This window comes from Grammomys surdaster, unplaced genomic scaffold (assembly GCF_004785775.1).
Source record: "Grammomys surdaster isolate TR1022 unplaced genomic scaffold, NIH_TR_1.0 126036, whole genome shotgun sequence".
Lineage (NCBI taxonomy): Eukaryota > Metazoa > Chordata > Mammalia > Rodentia > Muridae > Grammomys > Grammomys surdaster.
This window is the reverse complement of record NW_021620849.1, coordinates 985,593-1,009,046: the sequence shown is the minus strand read 5'-3', so window position 1 is coordinate 1,009,046 and position 23,454 is coordinate 985,593. Positions and strand designations below refer to the sequence as shown.

The following is a 23,454-nucleotide window of genomic DNA, read 5'->3' as shown; positions in this document are numbered from 1 at the left end:
TTCCTTGGCCTTTTCCCTGCTGTGTCCTCTTTGTTCTTACACTGTGGCTGCTGAGAAGGAAGAACTTTCCTCCCTCTTTTGGAAATTCATCTTTTCAAAGGAATGTTGGAAGACTTCAGTTGAATTTGCCATGTGTCTGTTGAACTTGGGTTATGGTACTATAAAAGATGTAAGAGGAAGAGAAATGGTTCTTTGCTTCCCATGAGAAGAGTATGATGGGCGTGGCAGTAGGATATTCAACGATGACAGTTTGAGATGTGGGCAGTGGAAAATGTCCATCCAAAATTCATTCAGGGGTTGGGTAGAAGAAGAGGTCGAGAAGATGTCAGAATGGCGAAAACAAGCTGTCTTGTTGAAAGACCACTGATGCTGGTCTGTAGGATGAGGGCATAAAGTGTGCAGGAAGCATAGGGTGCAGTGGTGTGCTGGAGAGGGGCCAAGATGCTGTCAGGAGCAGTTAGCATGGGGATACCATTTTGTTCATGGTGAGTTTTCAGAGCTATATATGAAGTAGAGATAAAGGCTGAAGGGAGATGGGCCATGAGAAGCAACAGGAGGTTGAGATCCTCTCAGAAATGCTCAGATTATAAAGTAGACTTTATACTTAACCAAGTGGGCCAAGAATTCTGAAAGAGTTCATCATTTTCTTCCCTGCTGGTCTCCTATGTATACAGCCAGGGTCTTACTTAGGATGTGCAAGTCATGGTCTCAAGCTTCGAGACTGTGGGGATGCTAGAAACTGCTCAGTGAGGTGGCATTGGACAATGGGTTCTTCTCTATTGAACATGCTCTTGACAGCTGGATTTGTGGACAGTGTTGTCCTGACTTGACTTTGTGAGCTAGTAATTATACTTTCCCAGATGTTGACAGCTTCTCTCCACTAAGGCAAGTCAACAACTGGGTTTCACAGATGGTGGTGAGCTCTGCCTTGGACATCTGTAGCTACTAAGCACTTGAAGGGTGGTCAGTTCTAATTGAGATGTGTTTTGAATGTCAAATGCACACTTCAAAGACTCATTACAAAACAATAACAACATAAGAATGGAAAATATCTCAGTGGTGGTTTTGATACTGACTGCAGATTGAATTGATGATATTTTCAATATATTGATACTTCTTTCCACCATTTAAAAACACGTTAATAGAAAATTTCAGCTGGCATATGTGTCTTGTGTTTAATTTCTGTTGAAGAGTAACAGTCTAGATTAATGTGATAATGTATACCTTCAATCTCAGTACTTTTGAGCCTAACACAGCAAGATTGAGAGTTCAAGGCCAGCCTGGTGTATATAGCAAGACACTTGTCCACAAACCAACCAACCAACCAACCAACCAACCAACCAACCAACCAACCAATCAACCAACCAACCAAGAGCCAGAGAGATAGGTCAGTTAGTAAAGTACTTGCCTTGTAAGTACAAGGACCTGATTTCCACCTCAGAACCCAAATAAAACTAGACAGGTAATGTATAGTTGTAATCTCAGTGCTGGGGAAGCCAAGGTAGGAGGATCCCTGGGAATTTCTAGAAAGAAGCTGACCCTATTTGTCCAGTTACAGGCCAGAGTGATCATGTCTCAAAAGGCAAACAGCTTATGAGGAAGACTTGAGGTTATTTCCACAAGCATTCACACACATGTGCAAGCACACCTACACACACACACACACACACACACACACACACGCACACACACACGAAAAGTAGTCAGGAAGGGAATAAAAGGAAAAGCTAGAAAATGAGAAAATGCCGGCCCATTACAGACTTTTGTTGCATCTACTTGATTCTACTCTGCTAGCGTGAATGTAACCTGTATCAGTCATCTGTTGCTGCTATAACAAATTAAAACAGTTGGTGATATGAGGCAATGTAAATACAGTATCTTATACTTCCGTGATGTAAAGACTGCTGTGGGTCTCTGTAGTCTAGAGTTAATGTGTCAGTAGGGCCATGCTACTTCCTGGAAACTTTGGGAGAATCTGTTTCTTGATGCTTGCAGTTTCTAATGGCCACACACACTCACAGCCCTTCCTTCATCTTCAAAGCCAACATCTTGTCCTCTGTACCTTGCTTCCTTGGCTACATTTCTTTCTGACCTTCTCTCTTCTTTCTGCTTTCACTTAAACACATATTTTTTTTTTATTAATTCTTCGAGAGTTTCATACACTGTATCTTGATCACAGTGACCATTTTCCCCCAAATCATCTCAGATACAACCCTCTTTCCATACCCACCCAACATGGTGCCCACTGTTTCTTTTATAAACTCACTCAATTCAATTAGTGCAGGGTATACATGGTTGGATGAGTGGCCATCCACTGAAATGTGTTCCACTGTACCCATAAACAAACTAGTGCTTCTCTCTTAGCAGCCATTCCCTAGGGCTGGGACTTAGTGACTGCTTCAGGTCTCAGTTCTGGAACTTTGTGTGGCTTGAGCCTACACAAGTCTTATGTATGCTTTAAAGGGCTACCGTGGTTACATTTGGACAACAATGTAACGTAGGGTAATTTCCCAGTGTCTATGGTTCACACTCTTCACCACCTCTACAAAGTCCCCTTTGTTTGGAAATGAACAGTGTGTGTGTGTGACAGATTCTGAACGTGGGTATCTTTGGAAGGCTATTATCCTGCTTAGAATATGGCCATAGGCAACACAAAGACAGCAGGAATGGCTGCTTTCCAATAAAACTGCAAAAAAAAAAAAAAAAAGAAAGAAAGAAAGAAAGAATGACTGCCAGCCTGCTGGCTGGGACTTGCTGACTCTCAGTCTAGAACTGCGTTCACTAAGTATGTGATGAGGTCCTCTTTTGTTTTTGTTTTTGTTTTTTTTCGTGGGTGTGCTATAGAGAAGGGTCTGTGGTCTAGTAAGTTTGGAAGATTTAATAAGCTAGATATTCTCTCAGTTAAGGCCCTGAGAAGTTCGGTCATAAATAAGTCTCTTTGATTTTCTGCAATAGAATGATTTGTCAAATATTATGATACCCACATACCCCATAATACCAGTGAGCATACTAGACACTTAGATTCTCAGGAACCCACTCTTGGAAACCCTGACCTAGCCCAGGGCAATTGAGAGAAAGCTGCCTCCAGTCTCCTGATGTAAGGTCAAGACTCCAGGCACGTCACTTGAGATTTGATTAGAGAAAGCATTTTGGCTTCATTAAAGTTCATTAAATGAGCCATTCAGTGTAATTTAGCTGAATAAAAATGGCTCAGATGGCTTTAACCCCCACCCCCTTTTACAACAATTTAATTGAGGCAAAAGCAAATATATCAGTGATGTAGAAGAATATTTTTTGGCCTTCAAGAAGAAGCTTGGGCATCGGTATCCATTTTCTTGTTGTGAGCTCTGGATTTTAAGGGGATGGGTTGTGGGGCTTCCTCAGTACTATCATTAGGTCCTGGCGATGAGACCCCTCCCTCTAATGCTCCCTGTCATTCTCAGTGCATAGAAGTCACAGAGCCAAGACCACAAAGTGTGAACTCCTGGCTCTTGAGCAAGTGTGCAGTAGAATGTCAGCCCCATCTTTTTCCCTTAATTTTTTTCCTGCTCAGAAGGCTCCATATATGGTTTGGTGCAGCAGCAGGAGATTCTCCTTATTAGACATTTCTTCTTGTGTTTTCAGTATTTCCGAAGGAATTCCAATGTGGTGTGCCAAGGGATGTGGGTGCTGTGGTCTGAATGTTGGTGCTCCACAGATTCATTTGCTGAACTCCTCATCTCTAAGGTGATGGTTAGGATGGACACCTTCAGGATGAGATTAGGCCCTAAGGGTGGAGCTTTCAGTAGTGGATGTCAACCAAACATGGCATATCTAGTTGCAGAAAGACTAGGCACCTCCCATCATATTAAGGCTGAAAGAGGCAAGTCAGTAAGACAAAAAGGGTCTCAAAATCAAGCGAAAGAATCCTAGACAGCCCCTGGTCCCACTGTTAGAAGTTCCACAAGAAGACCAAGCTCTACAACTATAACATATATGTACTCTTTTATGTGGGGGGTTGTGGGGGAAACAAGAAAAAGTGGGCAGACAGAGAGTTGTGGAGGTGTTAGATATTAAGGAACTGCCTCTGTGCAAGAAATAACTAGGGTTTGCCTTGCGATGTTTCTAAGTGGCAAGCTGCAGCTTAGGAGCTGTGGGATTGGAAGGGGGTTTCTGGGTAACAGAGCTGAACGCACAGAAAACTCGTGATGCATAGAGGGGATGTCCTTCAGTAGCTGCAGAATGAATCCTCCAGGAAAATCCAGCAGCAGTGGAATTTGTCTTGGGAATGTGAGTTGAAAATCTTTCTGGTCCTCTGTTTTTCTATCTCACTAATCTCTTGCAGGAGAAGGCTGGGATATACCTAGGGGCTTAACAAATGGACCAATAGAAGATTGGATATTAGCAATTGGAACTTGTCTGGGAGGCTGGTTCATGTGTGATCATGCATATACAGCATGAGGGATGATAGAAACCCATGGCTTGGAGTCCTTCTCAGACTATAGTGGGCTGTTCAAATTGGTTGTCAGGCCCTTGGGTCAAATGAAATGGTTGAGGATGTGTGTATTAGTTTTCTAGGCCTACTATGATACAACATCAACACAGCTCAAGTGGCTTCAACATTTATTTCTTTATAGATCTGGAGGCTCAGGATCCATGTTTCAGGGTATTGCCAGGTTTGATTTCTTTCAAGGCTTTACTTTTTAGTTTGTTGATGGTTATATTCTCCCTACATCTCTCCATGCTTTTTCTTCTGAGCATTTCAATGCTTGTAAAGACACGAGTCACGTTGAATTATCACCAACTCTAATGAGCCCCTATAGTCTTAGTCACTATTCTACAAGGCTTAGCTCTATTAGTGTAAACACTCTTAGAATTACAACATGGAAATTTGTAGGGAAGGCACCATTTGACCCCATGACCTCAGAAGTCCAAACCTATGTTAGAGTGGCTGAGGTGATGCAGAGGTGGGGCAAGCATCTTGGTGTTGGAAAGGGAGCCAGCTGACAGAGGGAGAGGAGTCTTGTGATGTTGACATGAGTGGGTATGACTGACTGGCTGTCCAGGTCAGTGGTTCATGGGTGGAACAGAATGGTTTAAGGAACATGAAGAAGCTTTATCCTTTCTGCAGTTATCCCTGACTCAACCGAATAGTAAGGCATACTGCCCTCTGAGTCTGCTTCTTCTAGAAGAGCTGCTGCTTCTAAAAGTTTGTCCCCACTCTTAGTCCAGGAAGGCCATCAGTCTCTGTCCTCAGGATCTCCACTGATAGGTCCTACTATCTCCCTTTCAAGTCTCAGTGTCCAAGTTGAGGGCCATGGGAGGGCTCCTCTGGTTGTTTTCTCCTGACAGTAGGGTCCATCTTGCTAACCCTTTATAGGCTAACAGGACTCATAGGCAAGAGGGTGATTATCAGTCACAGGGCTCCACTCCTCCTAAATAAAGATGGGATCTCCCTTTAAGATGGTCCAGGGGCTGCTTCACCAGAGGACCTGTCTATCAGACAGAATGGCAGATTGCCTCAAAGGATCCCTGTTTTCTGCATGGTTAGTGTAAGGAAGGCCATCTCAGTCCTGTCTCTCCACAGGGTCCAGAGTGTGGCATATGTGTTCTGTCTTTGCTTCCAAAGCTCCCATCATCCCTATTTATTGCCTCTGGACCACAGAGTCTAGCTGGGAGGAAGCCAGGTACGCAGTATAAAATTAATGGCTTTGTTTGGGAGTCTCAGATGAGAGAGAGAGAGAGGGACACACACACACACACACACACACACACACACACACACACACACAAACACACAGAGGGGGGCAGACAGAGACACACAGAAAGACAGAGACACACACACAGAGACAAAGTGAGAGGCGAAAGAGGATATCATGGAGTTTGGATTTGAGAAAGTGTTTGATGCTTCATCTCATAAAATCTTACTCACCAAATTAATTCGATGATCAGGTGGCTCAGATGCTGGCCATTGACCCAAGCAAAAGTCAGAGGCAGATGACAATGGATCTGCTAGGGAGGAGGTACCAGGAGGAGGCTGCCATAGGGCTCGGAGGCAGGGTGACTCTTAATTAAACTCTTGCCTGATGAACAGCATAACCAGAGCATCAATAACTGCTGACAGATGGATCCAGGTGAGGTGTCAGCAAGAAGGAAAACTGGGGCAGTGAGTTTTGTCCATCTGGATGCTAATGCCCATCAACAGCCCAGACCTCCATTTTCCCATCTATCCTGTGTCATGAGGATGCATAAATGTCCAAGAGGGCAGGATGGCCAGAGGATGGCACACCCTGCTTGTTTTTGTGAAGTGTATGGTTGTCTCTGGGCCTGGCTATTTCTATTGTTCGTCTAGGTACAGCTGCACAGGTTAGACACTGCACTTTTTCTGGGACTTGTGTGGCAGTGTCTTTGTAAGTGAAACATGTGTGAGGGTGTATATGTGTGTGGATAGTGTTTGAGTAAAGCAGTGGCCACTCTATAATGTGCTTGAAAAATCTGAAGAACCTTTTTCCTCGAGATGGGGCTGGATGGGTGGAGGAGGAGTGGGCTGGAGATGAAGCCACACCCCTGTGAAAGAACAAAAGCTCATTCCTCTTTACTAGGTGTCCCAGGCCCCCAGCTGTCTTTCCCATGTAATAAGGAGGGGGACAATGCTATTTCTTATTCTTTATTTGCCCAGAGTGCCTATGATTTTCTTTCTTTCAGAATCCAATTTTCTCTTGACATTTCTGCCTGTTGTAGCAAAGCATGACCTTTGTAAGAGGACGTGGCTGGCAGCCTGCTTTCTGCCTGGGGCTCCCCGGAACTCCTGGCAGGCTCTCTGCCTGTTCCTTCTCAGAAAGGAGCAAGTGTACCTGGGCCAGTCCTGCCTCTAGGGTGGCTTGTTCTTACCAGAAACCTCTTTGGCCAGTGGCCTGCTTTATTGGGAGCCAGTGCCTTTAAGCTCAGTGAGCACAGAGTCCCTGCAGGCTGCCAGTCGGTAGCTTCTGCAGCATAGGTTGCATTCGGTAGAGCTCTGGAGAAAGCTAGAGACATAAAGGGGCAGGCTGGGAATCTTTGCAAATTTCTGCCAGGATTCCCCTGTGAATTTCAAAGTTTGGGGCTTGTTTAATTGTGTGTGTGTGTATGTGGTGTGTGTGTATGTGGTGTGTATGTATGTGGTGTGTGTGTATGTGTGTATACACATATAGAAGAAGGCCAGAGGTTAGCTTTGGGTATCATGTCTTTGGAGCTACATATACTAATTGTATGCTAGCTGGATGGCAGGATCCAGGCATTTACCTATTTCTACCTCCCCACTGCTTGGGTTACAAACTTATTCTGCCCGACCTAGCTTTGGATGTGTATTCTGGGAATCCATCTTGGGTCCTCATGCTTGCATGACATATTTTACTGACAAAACTATGTCCTCAGTCCTACTGTACAGGTTTTACTCCCAAGGATGCTATATTTATTGTATATAGGATGCTGTACTTATTGTGTATAAATTGTAAGCAGGAGAAACAGAGATAGTTAAAAGACTTCTACCTGGGTGATGCAAACACTCAGATTTGTTAAGGCACCACACAGGCTAGTAGCAATCAAGTCCTAGAGACTGCTACTGAAACCTGTGGCCTTTGATCCCAGCTTCTGAGCTCCAAGACTACAGTGCCTCTCTGAGAATTTTCTGAACCCATTGCTGCATTCCTCTGAGCAAGAATGTTTGCTTTGGGGAGCTTACCCTGGGGTTACCTTAAATGATCTTGATATCGTTCTTGTTATACTCTGTGTTCTCTTCATAAGTGGGTAGTGGTAGAAGTTTGTAAGAGTAAGCCACAGGGGCTCTGTGAAGCAGAACATGATGATTTTCATGTCCTGAGATGTCTGGGACTTCTTGGGATCATTGGGTCTTCCTGGAAAGCTCTGTGGGCTCAGAGTTAGGGAAGAGAACAGAGCAGCAGACTTTGGAGCTATTACAAGGGGCCTCTTTCCTTTCTATAGGAGTCCCCTGAATCCTCAGCGTTGGATTGCATTAGAAAGTTACTAGGTTTAGGACAGTGTAAGACCCAGCCATCTTATCACAAATAGGCTGCAGCTAATGAAAAGGGGTTGCCCTGTTCTTTAACTGTTCTCATGATTGAATATCTCTTTTTGTTTCATACTGAGTACATTCTCAGGTCTGTGGGTCTTAGTACCAACCCATTTTTCTACTAGACTATTTGGTTTCACTCTCTAGGTATCTAACAGACATCTCAAGCTCAGTGTTCACAAGGAGCAGGAATTCTTTTGTTAATAACTTAAGTTTTTTGATAGATGTTATTTGTAAAAAATGATGGGTTTATTTTGACATTTTATACATGCATATAATTTATGAATTGGTACATCTGCCGTTGTCTTCTCTTAAGTTTCTCTCCTCTACTATCTGATCCAAGAGGTTGAGTTGGCCCCACTGCCCAAATTTGATTCATTAGTTGACTTCATCATCTTACTAAATGCCTCACTAGTCACCAGTGGATTCATGACTTTCTTTGTTGTGTGACAAAAGACTTGACATGAAAACGTAGGGAAGATGATTTTGGCTCATGGTTTCAGAAAGTCCATGGTTTCTTGCTCTCATATCCTTAGGTATTGCATTATGGTGGTATGGTGGTATGGAAGGCTGGTCAGTCTTGATAAACAGGAGGCAGACAGTACTGCAAGAAGGGGCCAGAGGTAATACATTTCCAAGGACTCATCCCTAGTTCTCTATCTCCTCTAGGTAGATCACACCTTCTAAAGTGTCTCTGACTTCTCAAAATAGTGCCACCAGCTGGAGAAGAAACATTCAAAATATGTGTCTTTAGAGGTCATTTCCTATTCAAACAAATAACATCCACCACTCAATTCACTGTCCTCTTTCCTCAAGGCAAGCTACATTTTCTGATAGCTTTATCTTCAGCACTTACCTTGAACCCACCTCTCCCCATTGCTCTTCTTCTCTTCTCCTTTCTCCTCCCCTCCCCCTTTGTCTCCTCTTCCTATTTCCCTTCATTTTCTCCCCCCCTTTTTTTTGTTTTTAGAGACAGGGTTTCTCTGTGTAGCCCTGGCTGTCCTGGAACTCACTCTGTAGACCAGGCTGGCCTCGAACTCAGAAATCTGCCCGTCTCTGCTTCCCAAGTGCTGGGATTAAAGGCGTGCACCACCACTGCCTGGCTTCCCCTTTTCTTGCTTAGAAGGTAGTTGAGGTCTTCTAACTAGCCTGTTAACTTCATGTCTTCATCTCCTAAATTTTTTTTTTTTTAAAAAAAGAGGTATATTGTTAACAACACATTACCCCTAAGAGCCACCCAACACTTCCTATTGCTCTTTGGAGTAATACCAGTCTCTTGCCAAGGTCTGTAGATGTGGCATGAATTCCTGGCTTGCTTATCTACAGTGAGTCTCTGTAATGTTATTCCTGGCTTTCAACTCATTCTCATTATTTCTTTTGCCAGGTCTCATGTTACCTTCTCAGAAGGCTCTTCTCTGAGCACCCAAGAGAAGTAGTTCCCCTCCCAATTTCTCACATTAGTTTGTTTATACTCTTCCTTCTGCTTACTCATTTGTAATTTGAATATGTTTCCATCTTTCCTGTTAAAGGTCTACCCTTCAGGTCTCAGCATAGCCTATATCTGACTCTTCTACAGCAAGTAAAAGTCATCTAAACATAACTGCACATGAAAGTGTGTGTGTGTGTGTGTGTGTGTGTGTACGTGCGCATGCGCATGCATGAGGGTGTGTATAAACAGGAGTCTGTGTTTGCTTTGTTACCTATGTGTTTAATAGATACAAAAATATACACATGTTCATGCAGGGATGGATATTTATCTAGATGAAATCAGCACTGCATCTGTTCCCATCAGCAAAGGAGTACATTGTTCCTGGGTTGCCATTTCATTTCTCGAGGTGTCTAACTGCTACCTTTAAGGGCTGTTGTCACATCGAACATTGTTTGTTGAGCATGGTAAAGTAATAACCGTGAACGTGTTTCTTCTTTTATTCAGAAGACTAATGGCTGCTCCCTTCCCCTGTACATCCTAATGAGAACAATTAAATAGCCATTAGGAGAAGAGATGTGTGAACAAAAGGCTGATGTCTTGTCTCTCGAATGGGCATGTGTTCTGGGGGAGGGGCAGGTAAGAAGAATTAATAAGAAATCTGAAGATTTTCTGCCTTGTGGATGTAAAAGATATTCTGAGCTTGACCATCCACAGTACTATTGTCTAGAGAAGGTTGTTTCAAACAGGCTCCCTGAGCACCTTTGAAAGGGCAGTATGGAGGGGTGACCAAGAGAACCATGTTGTTTCTTGGATGTGTAAAACCCTACCCCTTTAAAGGCTTTAGCATCTTTTTTACAGCTGCCCTGTGGTCTCAACTATTATCAGAAACACCATTAGCAAATGTATATCATGGTATATCACGATAGCTGTAGCATTAGATACATCAGGTAGACATTAGAGTGAAGAAAAAGAAGCAGAGCCGAGCCTGCCTTCAGATGTCACGTTCTCCATCAAGGGGGTTCCTGATGCTGGATCTGTCCTTTAACTATTCCTTTTATTTGTCAATTTTGCAGAAACTTGTCGAGTAACCGGCTCACCACACTCTCCTGGCAGCTCTTCCAGACGCTGAGTCTTCGGGAATTGTAAGTTCGGAATTGAAGACTTTGTCCAGGTGGCCGAATGCCGGTAATGGATGGGTGGGAAGTATCAAGAGTATCAAGAATTGGAGCTGCCTGGTGGCTGGGCTGTTTGGGTTGGATGGCATTGAGTATACCATGTTCAGGGACAGTGACCCACACTATCTCTGGACTTGACTTCAGATGCTTTTGCTAGGCACACTCTGTTTTGAAAAGACAGAGTTTCATTGTCTATCAGCATTTAGTTTTGTGATCTGCAGGTAATTAGCAGTAGCAGTTTTAATACTTATAATAAGAAGAATCTCAATTAATTTCCAATAAACAACATTTGCTGTACATAATTTTGTAGCTTCACCAGGTACGATTTTGCTTATGTGAGCTTAGATTTACCACAAGAGTCATGGGGCGGGGGGCGGGGTAGGTATCCTTTTCTGCATTTTGTGAACTCTGAACTAGAAACTCATTTGAGAATCAACTATAGTTGCATTGAGAAGGACTCATATAACTGATACTTGAATACGGCCTTCTAGCTTCCGACTGTATGGCCTTTACAGTGCTCATGATTCCCTGTCAACTTACTTGGCTTGCTGTCTAGGCATTGTGAGTATGGAAGAGGGCATTTATTTATTTTATCTGTGTGTGGACTGCTTAGCTCTGCTGCATTCCAAGGCTGATCAATGCACTCCTACCCCAGCCAGCCATTTTGTGCAAACAGATGTTGGCTGGATGAGTGAAAATTCGTGACCACGTCTGGGGAAAACAACTCGTGCTGTTGTGTGAGTCATCAGGGTCATCTCTGTGCATGAAGGACAGTGTATTATGTTGAGGGAATAAATCAAGAAATAAATTAAAAGGGAATTGAGGCATGGCTAGAGTTAGGAGTCTGAGTTTTACAGACACTGCTCATGTGTTCCTTTTTACTTGGTGACACAGATCCAAATTCCCTGACTGAGAGCACAGTGTTTACCAAGAGGTAATGATCTTGGACCATGACCTTGGACCTCTGTTTTAGCTACAGGCCTTTCACCTTCTTCTCTTTCTACCTGCCCAGTTATAACCTTGGTTTTCTCAAACTAGCTGGTAGAAATGAGACCGTTTACACCCCAGTAACCCATTACCCCTGACAACTTTGCATATTAGCCTTGTCCTTATGACTTGATTGCTTACATGATACTTTCCAAAGCCATCTCAGAGATAGATACAGAGAGCTTATCACTTTGAAGGTGTTGCTAACTGGAATTTGTGGTCATCTCTGTATTTAGAAAGTAAAAACAGAAGCACCAACAATTTAAGTTTGGCCTGAGCTACATAAGTTACAGGCTGGTCAGTTTCGTCTGTACAATGAGATCTAGTCTTAAAAAAAAAAAACAATATTAGTGTATATTGCTTTCCTTTCTTAGAATTGTGTCACACACACACACACACACACACACACACACACACACACACGAAACCCAGCCAGGGTACTACTCTGATAATTCTGCTATAAGCACCAGTAGACCCAATGATCAGAATTAAGTCCCATTTGTTTGAGATTTACGGATACCAGTAATGCATCCTACAATAGCTAAAGGAAGATAAACATAACCTTGTTTATAAAACATTCTCCCAAACATACTATGTCACAGGCCTCCAATGTCAGGGACAGTGTACTTGATGTGTTATATTCATTCCATCCTTGAGCTAGATGTAACTTGGTGAAGGACTTTTAGGGGTAAATCAGTATGGCCGTTACAATTATTACCATCACTAATTTCCAAACTATACCTTCATGCCAGGCACTGCGACAAGGAACCTATTAAGTTAGGTATGATTTTTAATAGAATTTAATCCTTAGAACAATTCTGTAAGGTAGGAATTCTCACTAGCACTCCACATTGGAGGGCACTGAGTTGCTTAGTAAGGGAAGACTCTTGTTTCAGGTCACCCATTAGACAAATGATAGTGGGCAGACTGAAAGCCTGGACCCATGTTTAACTGTCCCCTACTGCTTTTCACTCTATTTTATACTCTGCAGCAAGCATGTGGCAATGACTCTCTGATAGGTTTCCCTTTGTATCAGTTATATATTTTACTGGTTATACAATTATATACATGGCATGGATAAGTTATAACTTGCCTCTTTTAGACTGGTGGGTAAAAGGAGAGTGACGGGGCACAAGTTTAGAGAGGATGTGTTTGTTTTAGCTTACAACAGAGAGGATATTGCCCATCACGGTGAGCAAGGCATGGCAGCAGGAACACAGGGCAGCTTCTGCGGTCAGGGATCAGAGAGAGACAAAAGCTGATGTCCTCCTTACTGTCTCCTTTTTATTCAGCCTGAGACCCTAACCCATGTAATGGTGCTGAACACATTTAGGGCATATCTTAGCCCCTCCATTAATCCAATCTACAAGCTCCTTCACAGGTATACCCAGAGGTCTGTCTCTTAGGTGATTCTGAATCCAGCCAAATTACAAACGATGAAGCAGGTAATAGGTACTTTCCTGTTTCTGAACTAAAACACTCTGAGCAGTGCAACTTATAAAATGAAGGGTTTATTTGTGGCTTATAGTTCCAGTGGGATAGGAGTCCATCACCAAAATGGCATGGAGCATTATGACAGGCAGGCAGGTAGGCACTAGAGTAACCGCCGAGAGCTCACATCCTAACCCACAGGCAGGAAGCCAAGAGAACACACTGGGGGTGATAGTGGGCTTTTAGAACCCCACCTCAAGACACACCTCTCCCTACAGAGCCACACTCCCAACTCTTCCCAAAGAGTCACCAACTGGGGACCAAGTTTTTAAATGCCTGAGACTCATAGAGGGCACTTCTCTCAAACCACCACAAAGCATAATGACCTCAAACTGATTGGGGGCAGAAGGCCTGTCTTTCTTGTATCTAATTCTTCTAGGATCCCTGCCCCTTCACATAGGGGAGGCCAGAGACAGCACTCCTCAAGAAGATGTCAGGGTCTGCTAAAGGCTGAATTATTGAGAAAATGTTCAGTGTTCTTTCTAAGAAATCGTTGGATGTGAAATCAATTGTGTGCTGCCCCGGTGACCTGCTTCATGGGGATTTAGAAACAGTTGTTCTGTGGATATATATTTAAAGAAAATGTCACATTTCTCCCAGAGGATCATGGGATTCTGCATTCATCTTTGCCCAGGATCAATACACCGGTGAGCTAGCTGTAACTTATGGAGGAATGAAGACATTCCTGGCGGTGTGAGTCAGTGTATGAGTGCCACCATGTCCAAACAGTATTTTATTTCTGTCATAGTGTTAAATCAGAAAAAAATTGTAGTGGTGGATGAAGAAGCCCCCCTCTAAGGAGCGATCACCCTGGTAGGGGTCTATTTTTTGAGGAAGAATTGAATGCTGAGAGTGGAAAATTTATCTTTGGGCTGAAGGGGACTGAACATTGGCTCTTAGCTGTGGCTATGATTAAAATCCAAACAATTGCATTTCCTGGCAAATGGAAGAGGGGGTAGGATTTTCTTGTCTGACTTCTTGATTAGTCCACATGGTGCCATCTGCCATGAGCCATCTAGACCGCCAAGGTCTGCTTGATGGAGCCTGTGGGATGGAGTTTGGGGATGTGTCCGGTATTTTCAGAGAGTGTTGGCCTTGTAGGAGAGAGACTCAGTGTGTTGAGGTAGCCAGGAGAGTCATGAGACAGCTGTGTGAAGCTTCCAGTGAGCATCTGCAGAAACAGACAGGATAAATGGGTTATTTAACTATTTCTTAGCATGTTTCCCTCTGCCATGAAGGCTCCTTTGAGGGTCTTTGCCATGCTCCATCCAACCTCTCTCCTACAACACAATTCTTGTTGTAACAGTTGATGGTGTAGTTGACAGAGCTGAAGCTCTTCATTAGAAGGGCTGAGTATGCATTTCCATTGGGAAAGAAGAAAGTTACTGAGTAATGAATAAATACAGGGTCCTGGCTCATCCTTGAAACCAATATGGGAGTAAATACTTTAACCTGTTTTGCAAATGAGGGATTCAAGGCGGAGCCAAGTCAAATAACTAGGCCAGGATCACATGGCTGATGAATTGGTAATATGAAGACTAATATTATGATGTTCAGGATGGTCACCACCTGAAGCCACTGTTTCCAAAAATCATTTTTTTTTTAACCCCCTCACATAGTGCCACACTCTGAATTCTCAGCTTGACCTCCCAGGAGCCAAGATGGCTGGCACTCCTGATAAGCAAACCCCAAATCATCAAATCATTTCAGAGTTCTTGTTGTGTGCCAAAAACCCTTCTTGTACTCTTATTTTCATGAGATTGGAGGGAGGACCTTTGGTAAACACCTGACTAAGTCTTCCTCCAGCTCTGGAAGTGCCATTCTTACAGAGCAAGCTGAGAATATCTTCTGAACTTTGCTATGGAGTAGCCAGCAGTATTTCAGTGGTAGATTTGATGGACTCTGGCTTGGCATTATACTGTGCTCAGGAGTTTCTGGCTACTATTTTTTCCCCTCTGAAACTGGAACTGTCTGTCCTAAAATCAGAACAAGATTCTGCAAGATTGTTTTAGAGCTAGGGATGAATAAGGAAGAAAAGATGTTTGGATTCTGAATCCCATGGTATAGCTTAGGCAATGGCAAGAGGCACCAGAGGTTCCTCAGCCCACAACATAGAAATCCTCCAGAAACACTCTGAGGACCATTAATGCATCTTGAGCAGGCTTCTCTTAATACCCCACAGACATGGAGCAGACGTGATTAAAATAGATTGGAATACTTCATTTTCTTAAAGCAAAGTGATAATTACTGCTGTTGTAATTTACAGATTTAATTGACTTTGTAAAACACTCAGTGTTGAAGAAGGCTGGGCTGACCCTGGCATTGCCCTCCTCCCAGTCTTGACTGTGATCACTCTGAAAGCCCTCAGACAAGACACATCCATCCAAGGAATTCCATCACTTAACTCTATTGCTAATGTGGTAGTTTTGGCTTCTTTGCGACTCCCTTTTAACTCACAAAGCATGTAGACACACATTAGTGCTAAAGAGAAACTATGCGAAGTGCAACTCATCCAAGTTGAGTCCTGGAGGATTTTTCTGACAGTTCCATTTCTGATGCCTGCCTTTTTAAGTCACTGCAAACCTGGTGGCTTCAAAATGATGGAAACATGTTCGTTCATCATTCTGAGGCTATAATATGAGTTAGGGTGTCACCAGAGTCCCTCTACCATCAAAGGCTCTGGGGTTTAAGACCCCTCTGACATTGCTAGATACTAGTTGCTCCTGGTGCTTTTGGGTTTGTGGCAGTATCCCTGGTACCACCTTCCTCATGGCTGACATCCATGCCTCCTCCAGACCATTTCTAAAGATGCTTGTTCTCGCAGGTCTCTTTAGGAACTACCTCAAATCAGAATGAGCTCAATCCTTTAGCTTTACCTTGATCTTGTCAACAAAGATCATACTCACGGGTCCTGGGGTTAGGATTTGGACAAATATATCTGGAAGACACTGTTCAACCCATTACTCAGGATAATTGAGTTATTTCAACTCGCATCTTTTATTTATGTACCTTTAACACAGTCGACTATCTTGAGGAGGCCTAGGCTGTACCCTTTGTCTGGTGGGCAGTGGCCTTATCCCTGCTTATGTGGAGCTCCTCTCTTTTTGTACAACCTGGATCCTGGATCCAGAATTGTACCTGGCAGTGGTCTGAAGGGGAGAAGGAAACCACCCTCATGATGACTGGAGGGCAATCAATGTTTTCTGAACAGGGTCATGGCCTTGGATGATCCTGCAAAGTGGTTTTTTTTTTGTTTTTTGTTTTTTGTTTTTGCCTGTGCCTGAATGAGGCTGAGTTAATCTTGTGGGAACTCCTCAGGGCCCTGCGATTAGGCTGTGGGCCATCTTGAGGCCAGGGCTGGGCACCAGTAAACTGTGCCCTGAAGCAGTTGCTGCTGTATTATTCATGGGGCCTTTTGCATTATTGATGGAGCATAGAGCAGGGCCCTAAGCTGAGCAGGTCTGCCCCAGCAGCTGTGATTTAGACTCCTCTGCTGAGCTCGGACTACGTGGGAGATGGGAACCACAATGTCCAGCTTAGAACTAGGACCTTTGTGTCTCTCTTTTTTGTCAACCTTTTCTCATCTGGATATAAAGATGATTGTGTATTGGATTCATGGGATATGCAGAGTGCCACAGTTTGGAACTTAAACTGTATTTTTCAAGGATATCTTCCTAGCCACCCTGCATACCTTCATATCCCCTGTTCCTGAGCAGTCTCTAGCAGACTCTGGTGAACAGCAAGGCACCAGATCTTCAGGTACATCCCTTCTGCTGAAACAAGCTGTATAAGCAAAGCCTGGGAGAGAAAGGATGGAAGGAAATGAGCTGTTACTGAGCCAATGCCTGGCATATCGCAGGCAGCTCAGCTTCTGCCTGCCTCAGGATACTTTGGCATAGTCTGTCTTTTGGGCCACTGAGATGCTGGGTTGTGTCCTCACATGAAATCCAACAAGAGGCTGGACTGTATTATGCTCTATGTGGCTTGAGGCAATGTTGCTTAAGCGCCTCACTTGTCTGCTCTTTTCAATGTAGGTAAATAATTTGTATTTATACATCTATTTAATAATGAATGGTTGCATCTTGTCAGGCAAGCAGCTGGGGAAATCCAGGCTGACTTGGTTCAGTTTGCACATCCTGAAGCATCTGGACTCTCAATGCTTTTCAATGGGGTTATCAAAGCCTCTCCCCAGGTCTCTGCATGGGGAGCCCAAATCATTCCTTTCCAAAGGCTGCCCTCTTTTACATTGACTGTACACCGATCTTGATTTTCTGCTTTCCTAAGGATGCCTTTAGTATCAGATGTCCCTGACTTCCCTACACTGCTTCCTTGGAGAAGGTTAAATGAAATACATGTGTAGGACACTACGACAGGAATAATAGAAGTACTATTCTGGTTACTCTGTGTGTGTGTGTGTGTCTGTGTGTGTCTGTGTATGTATGTGTGTGTGTGTGTCTGTGTGTGTGCACACGGTCAAATGTACACTGTGTACACTGTGACCTGGAGTGTAGAGGTCAACCTGTTAGTCCTCAGGTGTTAGTCACCTGTTTTGTGGGATAGGGTTTTTTATTTGTCCGGGACTTGCTAACCACTAATTAAACTCCTGAGCTTCCAGTTCTGCCATCCCACTGCCAGTCTTATGAGTGTTCACCTGATCTTTTACCACGGGTCCTGGGAACTCAAACTCAGGTTCTCATGATCACACAAGATGCAGTTCATCAGCTGATCACATCCCTACACTTGGTGCCTTCTCTTATTTCTCTTTTATGTTTTTCTCTTCTGTCTCACTTCTCAGCTACAGAGACATCTTATATAACTCTAGGACCATCTCCTCCAAGGCTTCCTGATTCACCTTCCCTTTCCTTCTCCAGGACCCTGACCTCTCCCTCCCCTAACTGACTTTTTAAATTTCTTTTTCTCTTTTTCCTCTTTCTTTCTTGATTTCCTTTTTTGACTCTTTCTTTCTTTCTTTCTTTCTTTCTTTCTTTCTTTCTTTCTTTCTTTCTTTCTAATTAATTAATTGATTGATAAATTAATTTATTTCACATTTCAATATCAGCCCCACTCCTCCCAGTACTTCCTCACACAGATCCTCCCCTAACTCTGCTCCCCTTCTCTGAGAAGAGGTCCCATGGGTCCCATGGGTCTCTGGGGCTCTGGGGCTCTGGGGCGCTCTCTCTCTCTCTCTCTCTCTCTCTCTCTCTCTCTCTCTCCCTCCCTCCCTCCCTCCCTCCCTCCCTCCCTCCCTCCCTCCCTCTCTCTCTCTCTCTCTCTCTCTCTCTCTCTCTCTCTCTCTCACACACACACACACACACACACACACACACACACACACACACCTCTGACTAGCCTGCCCTGACCCTGACTTTCATTCCTGCTGTACTTCATGTCACTGTCTACACATGCTTTCTCCTTTGTGTCCAATCCAATGTTGCTTCTCCTGGATATTTCTCACCCTCTGGAGACCAACAGCCCATCTTTCAGTGCACATTTCCATGATCCCCACTCTTTCTTTCCCTCTGTCTTTTATTCTTCCCTTTCCTTCTATTCCAGCAACACATCAAATCATCCCTTGCTGTTTGTGTTGCCTGCAGAACACTTGTGTCTCTTCCCAATTTTGGTCTCTGTACTCTAGTGCCTTAAATAGTGGGCAATGGAAAAAAAAGGAAACCTGGGGCAGAGGTCCTATGATCTTCTCAGGTGAAGGTAGGGGACATTTACTTTTATAACAGCCCTTGAGGTACCATTTGTCCTTTCCATTCTTATCATCTTCTGAGGTGACAGTAGAGCCTTTCAGAGACTGCATGACATGGAAGCAACAGACTTTGACAAGCAATAGCATCTGTGGCAACACATTGCAGTGCTGTGCATTTTCCTCAGTTTCAATTTATTTATTTTTATATTTAAAGAATATTTTAAAATTAATATATAATCACATCAATTCCTTCTTCCCCTTTCGTTCTCGCAACATCTCCCATGATCCCTCCTCACTCCTAAATTTTTGTTATGTGTATATGATTTCAGCTCCAAGCACCCTATATTGTGTAACTAATTGTGGGGGCTGGAGCTCATGCCTAGGAGAGACTAATTCTTCCTTCCTCAAAAAAATCATTAATTGCCTGCAGTTCTTTGTCTTGGGATTGGACCTGGTGAAATTTTCTCCCTTTTGCTTTAGCATCTATATTGATATTGTCATTATCCAGGTCTTTTAAAGGCAGCCATTCATGTGAGACAGAATCTCAGAAACAGACTTCTTGGTCTTCTGGTTCTTATAGTTGTTCTGCCCCCTCTTCCTCAGTGGGTCTTTGGTGTGCGAGCCATGTTTGTAGAGTTGGTCTCTCTAGGACCCATTGTTTATTACGTTGTGTCTAGTTGTGGTTTTCTGTGATGGTCTCCATTTGCTGTAAAGAGAAGCTTCTTTGGTGAGTAGTAAGAGCTACATTTATCTGTTGGTGTAAGGCTACATTTCAGACTATGGTTAGGAATTAGGCTCATCTAGTAAGAGTAGTAGGTTCTCTTCTAAGATTTATAACCTGAATGGTCCCAGGGAGTTGGCTAGGTTTCTTATGCCAGGCATGGTTTCCCCTGCTGGTTGGGCCTTACGTCCAATTAGACAGGTGCTGGTTTTCACCAACACATGAGTGCAGCTATTGCAACTTTAGGGATATTTTAGAGATATCTCACTATGCTGATCATTGTTGTGATTGATAAGCATCACAACTATATAGTATTATTGATTGAGTTCCTCCTCTGGTAACTTGCATAGTACTTTTTGATATTATGGAAGACAGACTGCAGGAAGGAGGCTTTCAGTCTAGAACAGTAGTTCTCAACCTTCTTAATGCTGTGGTCCTTTAATACAGTTTCTCATGTGGTGATCCCCAACCCATAAAATTATTTCCTTGCTACTTCATAACTATAATTTTGCTACTGTTATGAATTGTAATATAAATATCTGATATACAAGATATCCGGTGTGTGACTCTCAGAAGGGTCATGATCCCTCAAGGGGGTCTCGACTCACAGGTTGAGAACTTCTGGATTAAATCTAGCTCCAGTCTTCCAAGTCCTGTGCCCTAAGTGAGTGGTGTCTTCTTCAGTAGGGGCTGACCTTCGATCTCTGAGAGGCAACCAAAGATAACAGCAATAGTCTATATTGTTTTAGGACCCACAACTCATGACACACAACTCAGATTTGTTTCTCATGCCTCATAGTGGAGTTTTTGTTAGGTCTTGTCAGCACAACTGATGCAACTTTGCTTTGTACATAAGTATTACTTTAGGTAGCTATAAAATAATTCCCTGAGGTCTTATCAAACAACCTTGGGGTTATTTGTCCCTCTCCTCTCTTTCCCCTTTTGTATTGACTTCACTATCTCCTTCCAATCACAGACTCTTCTCCATGTCCACTATCTCCTTTCAGATCACGTGTATCCTGTTATTCCCCGTAAGCTCTCCTCTTCCACCCCACAGTATAAAGATCTCTTTATACTTCCTGGTTTCTTAACTTATTGCATATTGTATACTCACTCCTGAAGATTCAGAGCTAGGAATCTTCGGTCTTTCTGGGTCTAGGCCACTCGTCTAATATGATCTTTTATAGATTCATCAGTTTACGTGCAAATTCCCAAGTCTCAGTTTTCTTTACAGCTGACTAGTATTCCATTGTGTTTATGTACCACGTTTACATTATCCATTCATTTATTGAAATACATTTAAGCTATTTCCATTTCTTAGGTATTGTTAATAGAGTAGCTTTGAACATGGTTTAGCAAGTATCTGTGGAGGTGGATGTTGGGTCCTTTGAGCATATGCCGAGGATGATACAGCTGGATCACTTGATAATTTGTTTTTGGTTTTTTGATGATTTGCTACACTGATTTCCAGAGTGCTGTTATCTATTTTATTCCTACCAAGAGTGGATGAGGCCTCCCTTCCCTACATCCCCACTAGCAACAGTGGATGAGGCCTTCCTTCCCTACATCCCCACTAGCAACAGTGAATGAGGCTCCCTTTCCCTACAGCCCCACTAGCATTTGTTGTCAACAGTTTTATTGATCTTAACAATTCTGACTTTCTGAATGTGGGAGACAAAAATCACATGATCACTTCAGTAGATATAGAAACAGCCTTTAACAAAATCCAGTATGCTTTTGTGACAAAAGTTCTAGAGAGAGTAGAACATATATCAACAAAATAAAGGCCGTGTGTGACAAATCTACAGTTAGCATTATCCTAAATGAAGAAGAACTTGAAAAAAATCCTATTTGAATCAAGAACAAGATGGCTTCCCACTGCTTTCACTTCCTTCCAATATAATGCTCAAAGCGCTAGTTGGAGTAGTAAGAGAAGAAGAAATTAAAGGGATACAAATAGGAGAAGATGTCACATTATCCCAATTTGCTGATGATATTATATCTGCTGTTATGTATAAAAATTTCCTAAAATTTCATCAGGAAACTTTTAGAAGCAACAAAAATGATTACTTCCAAGTGGCAATATACAAAGTCAACTTATAAAAGCCAGTAGCCTTTCCATACACCAATAACAAATATGCTGAAAAAGAGATCACAGACACATTTGAATTTGGAGTATCCTTAGATAATAAAACACCTTGAATGTAACCCAACCAAGGAGGTGAAAGAACTCTTCAATGAAAACTTCTGATCTATGAAGAGATGAGAGGGATGCTAGAAAATGGTGAAACAGCCTATGTTCATGGTCCAGTGAAATCATTATTGTGAAAATGACTATCTTACAAAAAAGTAATTTACAGTTTCTATGCAATTCCAATTCAAATACCCACAGCATTCTTCTCAGGAATAGAAAAAACATCCTAAAGTTTATATGGAATTAGAATAGACACTGATTTGGATAACCAAAGCCATTCTGAGAAAGAAAGAAAGAAAGAAAGAAAGAAAGAAAGAAAGAAAGAAAGGAAGAAAGAAAGGAAGAGAGAGAGAGAGAGAGAAAGAAAGAGAGAAAGAAGATAGAAAGAAAGGAAAATACCAATGGATGGCTACTGCAAATTAAAAGGTATATTATGGAGTTATAGCAATACAAACAATGTGGTACTAAAATTAAAACGGACATGTAGACCAATAGAACAAAACAAATGACCTAACTATGAACACTTGTAATACTATGTCTATCTGATATTGACGAAGAGGCAAAAAACACACATTGGAGAGAAGGCAGCATCTTCAACAAATGGTGCTGTGAAAACGTCCATTCCATATGCAGAAGAATCGATTTGTAATTATATCTATCACCCTGCAGAAGTATCATCTCCAAGTGGATCACAGTGGCTTCATTTTGAAACCTTGAATGTTAATTCTGCCAGAAAACAAAAAGCATAGGTAGTACCCTATGAGGTACAGGTGTAGGAAGGGACTTTTTGAGTAGGACTCCATTAGCCCAGGAATTAAGGCCAACAACTGACAACAGGATCTCATAAAACCAAAACCAAAACCAAAACCAAAACCAAAACCAAAACCAAAACCAAAACCAAAACCAAAAAACAAAACAACAACAACAACAAAAAACCGTATACAGGCAGGGAAATGAATCAATGAAGTGGTGAAGAAACCCAGAGAGTGGGAGAAAATGTTTGCCAGTTTCAATGTGAACAGGAGTTACAAGAACAAAAGTTCAGTAACACAGGTCCAGGCCCTTCCAACCCATCTTGCTGGTGCCAGCATGTGAGTTAGAGAAGATGACCCTCATCAGCAGTGATGTGGCTCTATTCCAGAACACTGGGCTTGAGATTCAGCTTTGCATTGGCCGGATTCTTTGAGAAATGCATAAACCACACCACAGTACCTGGTGACCCTGTGTTTATAAAACATTGTAAAAGATGGACCAAGCTTTAGTTCTTATCTTCAGTGGTTTCCTTACTGCTCTGTAGACAAATTCCACATGCTCCAGTTTGCTGGTAAACTCTTCCACCACTTCTACTTCCCCCTCAGGCGCTCCTTGACATGAGCACTATACCCTGGCTAAACTTTGCTTTCCTTGATGGCTTCCTTCTTTCTACCTCTTCCCTTAGTCTTCTTGGCAAGAGCTACGGAAGTCAGGGCCACATTGTGGGTGGCCCACTGGGCTCTACAGCATTCACCCTGGAAAGGCAGTGGGAAGTCTAAAGACCGAAGATTATGTGAGAAACTCGAGCATGGAGCATGCATCTTAACACCTCGTATTAATTATTTTTTCTCACTGCTGTGATCAAATAATTCACAGAAGCAGCTGAAAGAGGAGTTTATATGTGCTCGTGGTGGTTTGAGGGTACATTCTATCGTGGTGGTGAGTTTATGATGGTTAGAGCA

At 42.8% G+C, this 23,454-nt stretch overlaps 1 protein-coding gene across 5 annotated transcripts in view; it reads left to right on the top strand.

Moving 5' to 3' along the window:
* Positions 1-23,454, top strand: part of Ntrk3 (neurotrophic receptor tyrosine kinase 3) — a 377,280-nt gene that overhangs the window by 89,358 nt on the left and 264,468 nt on the right. For all 5 annotated transcript variants that reach the window (XM_028754779.1, XM_028754778.1, XM_028754777.1 and 2 more), the window contains exon 4: positions 10,550-10,618. In XM_028754779.1, coding sequence (XP_028610612.1) covers positions 10,550-10,618 — 69 coding nt within the window. The remainder of the gene's footprint in view (positions 1-10,549; positions 10,619-23,454) is intronic.